The 5,625-nt window shown below is 44.2% G+C and overlaps 1 protein-coding gene across 2 annotated transcripts; it reads right to left on the reverse strand.

Annotated features, from left to right (window-relative positions):
• LOC112285113 (lysophospholipid acyltransferase LPEAT2) lies at positions 1 to 5,625 on the reverse strand. Of its 2 annotated transcripts, none has more exons than XM_024525663.3 (14): positions 4,343 to 5,625; positions 3,795 to 3,975; positions 3,601 to 3,660; positions 3,228 to 3,391; positions 3,060 to 3,123; positions 2,847 to 2,915; positions 2,606 to 2,701; positions 2,385 to 2,429; positions 2,106 to 2,176; positions 1,914 to 1,980; positions 1,676 to 1,726; positions 1,383 to 1,493; positions 1,020 to 1,067; positions 1 to 862 (listed from the first exon to the last, which is right to left on the reverse strand). In XM_024525663.3, the coding sequence occupies exons 1-14, from the start codon at positions 4,891 to 4,893 to the stop codon at positions 740 to 742; spliced, it is 1,701 nt and encodes a 566-aa protein (XP_024381431.1). In that variant the 5' UTR covers positions 4,894 to 5,625; the 3' UTR covers positions 1 to 739. The 2 variants fall into 2 exon arrangements, with proteins under 2 accessions (XP_024381431.1, XP_024381422.1); XM_024525654.3 differs by having other exon boundaries at positions 2,847 to 2,918; positions 4,343 to 5,618.

The raw sequence follows: 5,625 nt of genomic DNA on the forward strand, positions 1-5,625 counted from the left end.
TACACAACACCAGTCACAGTGGCATTTTAAATTCATAAAAACATGGTTCAATCTACATCAAGGAGAAATGTAATGGGTTTACAAGAGGTGCACACCAAAGTCCTCTGTGAAGAATGACCACATAGGCTTTGTTCTCTGCTTTTGCAACGGAATGCTGTTCTAGATTGGTGCTAATTTGTTGAACACCGATACTGCACATAATGAAGCACCGTAATAGACTGTCACGATGTGTTCAACTCGCAAAGCTGCAGCTTGATTCTTCGAGTGTAGGACGTTGAATTCAACGGAGCTTTCCGTTTCCCAAGCATTGCAACTCACCAGACACTGCGGTCTGCTCAGTAGAATTCCAAAATGATAAACAATGTTCTTCAGTACACTACGCAAACTTGACAGTCGACTCTCAAGCGAATCTCGAAATATACCATCAACGTCAAGTTCCGGATTTGTCACGAACCTCACAATCAAGGTCCCGATAATTCGGTAGGAATCAAACACCCTCACTGGTGAACCCTGTTCACGTCTTTGCATTCTACAGGCAGCGATGACATCAAGAATTAGGCCCTGATTACCAGTACAATCTGGGCTGCCTGGGTGTTGATAGGGCCGGTACACAGCGAACTTGACGTCGTTTTGAGTGTATTCAAGTTACCTTTGAAGTGGGCTATGTCAAAGTAGAGTTCAAGCCAAGACAGAGAGAAAGTCCACTTTGAGATAACCCATCTCACAGGCTGGCTCGAAGTTAAAAAGTTCCCACCATGAAAATGGGCAATAGCTCTGGGTTCGTCTCTAAGAAGACTTGGAAATCCTCCCAGCTTATGGCCCCATCATCGTGCTGAGAAATCTTACTGAACCACGCCCTCACCTGCATTACTCAACACATGGTCAACAATATACTCGTAAAGCCTTGCTTGAATGGCTCTTTCTGAGTAGCTTTTGAGCCGGAAACAAAATCAATGCATGAAATTAACTAATGCTCTCGTCAAACAAAGAAGTTCACGAGATGAAAGATTTTGGCTTACGTATGCAGAGCTAATTGTTGGCATACTTAACTTCAGGCATTTTTCCAGCTGCAAAAGTAGATCATTGTTCAAAACATGAGGCTTAATCCAGTGACACAGAGCGCTCAAGTATGACTCCAAGGTTGTTACTAATTATCATCTACCAGTGCACAACTGAAGAACCTCATTAGACTTGGAAGTACAGGCAGGGGCAACAGCAACAGTCGACGTGATCAAAAGTCGTATTGAATGACTTGATTGTGCCAACATTGACACCCACTAGACACTTTAATGAAGATAAAACTCAAACAAAGTTGAGACAGCAATGATCAGGTGCTGTTATCCAAAGCGACTCTTAAAATTCAAATGTTGACGGAAGTGTACCTCCAGTTGTGAGATGCAGTCACTGTTTTGAAGGTTACATGCATCGTAAGCTGCTTTCATTTGACTCTTAAACTCCTTGCTTTTAGTGATTGATCCCATTACCGCCACGAACTGCACATATTGGAAAACATCAATGATCGTTAATGTTAAGCAATGCTTATTACTCAAACACGAGAAATGAACAAAAATGTGTGCAAACCATGCCAATGAAAAGAATAATGAACCCCAAACAGGCTTCAACATGAGTGCCATGTATGTTCTTGAGAGAGAGGAATCTAAGAGATGTTGAATACCTCTCTAAAAGTCGTGAAGCCCTGTCCCGATTTGTCGAAAAGATCAAATATCTGAGTAGAACATTTAGCGCGTCAGAAAGAGCATCTTGGTAATTCGATATCATAACAGTACTTTATGATATCATCACAACTGTTCCAGGATAAAAACCTTAAGACCCAAAATTCAACTGCTGCATATACTGATCCAAGACGAAGGAGTTAACGATCCAAAATTTCTGGAGCTGCAATCTTTGCTTACCTTCTTCGACATCCAGCATTTCGGCATATGATGCCATTTGACAAATTGGTTCAAGCTGACGGTACCGCTGCGTATCAAAACGAAATGTAAGATACAAGTTGCACGCAGGTTTACTTCAGATTACAAAGCCACTAACCATCGTCTGTGACAAAAACCAAACCTTAAATGTAGATGGACAAACAGATAACTCACCAAGAAGTTGGATTCATAGCGGCAAACTTCTCTAGAAAGATCTTCACGGCACCTGCCCTCAGGCCAAGTACCTGCTGACCACAAGCGATTATTTACTTTCACTCCCTCAAAAAGTAACAGTTGCAAAATGAATATTAATCGTAAACTTGCACATATCTAACCCAAAATTCCCTCTCTAAAGCAAGGTCTTGTTAGCATAGAGATACGGTAGAGCTCTACACGGCACTCACTTCACACCTTGAGAGGGTAAACCTATGACAGAATAAGATAGCCACTCACCTTCTCCACTCTCCCCAATTCAACCATGTAATTCGACGGTGAATTCTGCATATATCGCATCAAATATTGCAGAGAGTTGGTACATAAGCCCACATGACAGATTTGGTAAAGACAATTTCAAAACCATACATTCCAAGTTAATATTGCCAGTGCTATTATCCAAATATAGATCTAGACCCATCAATTTTCATTTGCTCAGAAAAGAAAGTACTATCACGCACCAAGCAAAGCCGCCGGGCATGCAAAGATAACATAAGATCACCGTGCGTATGCTCGGTCACTGGCACACCTAAGGCATGTGCCATTTCATCCCTAACCTGCAATATGGATTCATAGAATTAGGGCTATATCATCATAACCTACAAAATTGGACAATTCCACGTTGGAACTGAAACTGTCTGGATACCCTATATTTGTCCATAAACTATGCACGCTGAATTCGCTTCAATATGAAAGACTCACCCGGTCGGAAAATTCAGAGGGATTTTGCACCTCCCGCGCAGATGGGTAGATGACAGGTAAGTACTCAACCTGCTTACATGCGTAGGGAATCCAATTTCAGCGTCATCGCTTTGCACAAGGTCAATCCAGACCGGGATTTATGGGATCATATCAACCTCAAAGTAAAGAATCTCTGCCCTAAGGATTGAAGTGGATGGATCCACGATGCCATACCTCCATGAAGTTGGTGAATTGCGTAAGCATTCGAAACAGCACATCACACAGTGAAATGTCGCCCCTGCAAATCATAAAGCACTTCCTTGAGGAAATTTGATGTGCAAATAATGCAATTTGTAAGCACCACAATGGAATGCGATCCGAGTGTAATGGATGGACCCGTACCAGGAAATATCGAAGTGGGCAAAGGGGTACCGGATGACCACTGGCTGAATTGGAAAGCCAGGAGCAAATGCACCCTGCTTGAATGCAATCAGTGCCTTCCCATTAGTTGTTGTGCCCTCAGGGAACAACAGTACCGACGGAAATTCCATGCTTGCCGCTCTTCTCTGCCATAAAAAGTAAGACAGTAGCGAGACTTATTATTTCTTGAAAGCGATGCAAGATATTCTAGCACGAGAATCGCACAATTTGACTTGAAAATCCGCCGTCACCAAGGCAGTTTCTTCTTGAACATATTAATACAAGTTTCAACTTCATTCAAGAAATATGTCCTAAACGTGCACAAGCAATGAAGAGACTGGGATGATGATAGTACTTTGATTTCGAGAGTCGCATTCTTTCTCGACTCTGCTGATAATTTGTCGACAGGGATGACCTACAACGCGACCACAGTCACACCAATACAATTAGAGAGCCGTAGATGAGAACTCCTGTCTTCCCGAGACAATGAAGAACGGCACTAAAAGAACAGAGCACGCATGAGCACAAGGAGTGTGAAGATTCTATTACCTGCATTGAACGGATTATGGTCCCCACCAAATAGAAACGGTCATGGGCCTTGGAGCTCACGATGCTCGGAAATAGTTCATAAAAGTAGAACAGGGGATCAATGAATGAAACATGATTCGACACAACGATGGGAGCGACGTCTTTACATGCAGGCTTCCCAACGCGCCGAATCCAGTAAAACCTGACGCATCCGAGAATCTCAGTCGAGAGAGCGATGTAAAAGAAATTGGCTCTTGCAGATAATGCACACAACCATGCACCAAGGAGATTGACAGAACATGGAACTGTTAATTCGATTCTCCATCTACTCACTTTCAGGATCGCTTCTACACTCAATGAAATGTAAACGCCCCCAGTGACGTAGCGAATTTTCTTCACACGCAGACAAACACGAAATTCTGACGAACTCCTAGACCTGTTACAAGTCCCCGGAGGCACACTCTACTTGAATTGTCACTCACAGAGTAGATTTGCCGCCACTTTTCTCAATGTGTTAGCATCACACACCTAATCAAAAAACAGATGGAAAATCGAAGATGAAGACCCACCCAAAGCAGTACAGAATGCCGCGGGCGCAGAGTCGTGTGAACCCCATCAGCTTGCGGCGCCATGGTTGCAAAACTCCTCCCTTCTCCCACCCTATCAGCGCCACTTTCGTGTTTAAAAATCCCACCAAGAGAAGCAACCCAATCAGCAGCATCCGAACCACCGCCACTGGCGCTAGAAGGACCGTCTTCACTGTCTCGTATACTCCAGTTATGTTCGGCGTTGTGTTGACGAACGGGTCCATGGAAGGTTGTTTCCCGAGTGTGGGCACATTTGGGAGAAGGTCCAAAGCCTTCTGCATCCGCATAAAGTCTCCGTCCTCGTCCAACTCGTTTTTCAGCACCGAATCAGGAGACTCATTGTGAAAACGGCTAAAATTTTTCGCTAATTGCGTAGAAATGGGAATCTTCACAAAGACCTCTTTGTGGAGTTCTTTGATAGAACCCATTGGATTACCGACAAGGATACTAATTCCTGAAAACCTGGGACTGGAAACTCCTCGTTCTTCAGGTTTCAAATGCTGTGAGAGCAAAGGAAATTGATCTTCGTCCATTGTTCCGTCAGAATGCTTCACCGAAATAAATACAAAATTGAGCCCAAATTGGAATCAAGCTGGAACCGGCAACAGGCTCAAACCTCGTCAAGATGCTCCCAGATCCATCCTGCCACAGGATTCTGGCTACGAATTTTCTTCACGGAAGCGCTTCCCAGACAGCAAACATTCCCCAGTAATCCACCCTCACCAATGCAAGCATACAACGCATCATCCTACAATCTCATCGCGTGAAGTTGCAACAACTGCATCCCAAGCCGCAAATTCTAAATTCCGTCATATAGTAAGACCCTCTCATTCCAACCACTTCACAAAACCTCCCAAAACGTGCTTGAGGAAAAGTATTCTAGATCTAGTCGCCATTAGTGACCTCCTCACCCCAACCATTCAATCTAAACTCACTGCTAATCACGAATCTTCTAGGTGATTGACACAAGGTGTAACCATTCACGAGTCTCAAGCGTCAAAAGGGACGCGGATTATTGCTCTTCTTCCGAGCGGAGACGGGTGGTTCCGAGTTAGCGAGTTTCTCAGCAACGAACACGAAACAACACAACGCCACGAGCATTGGTCGCGCGTGAAGGTTCCCAGTTTCACGAGGTTCCGATACGTCGAGTCAAGTCAGGCACCTCGAAGCAGCAACATCAGCCTTCCAGAAGCACCTTTGCGTCCCCAATCCTACGATGGGTATTCCGCAATGATGGGTCTAGTCTAGCGCAGTCGGCGGCAGTC

This window comes from Physcomitrium patens, chromosome 1 (genome assembly GCF_059467195.1).
Source record: "Physcomitrium patens ecotype Gransden chromosome 1, ASM5946719v1, whole genome shotgun sequence".
NCBI lineage: Eukaryota > Viridiplantae > Streptophyta > Bryopsida > Funariales > Funariaceae > Physcomitrium > Physcomitrium patens.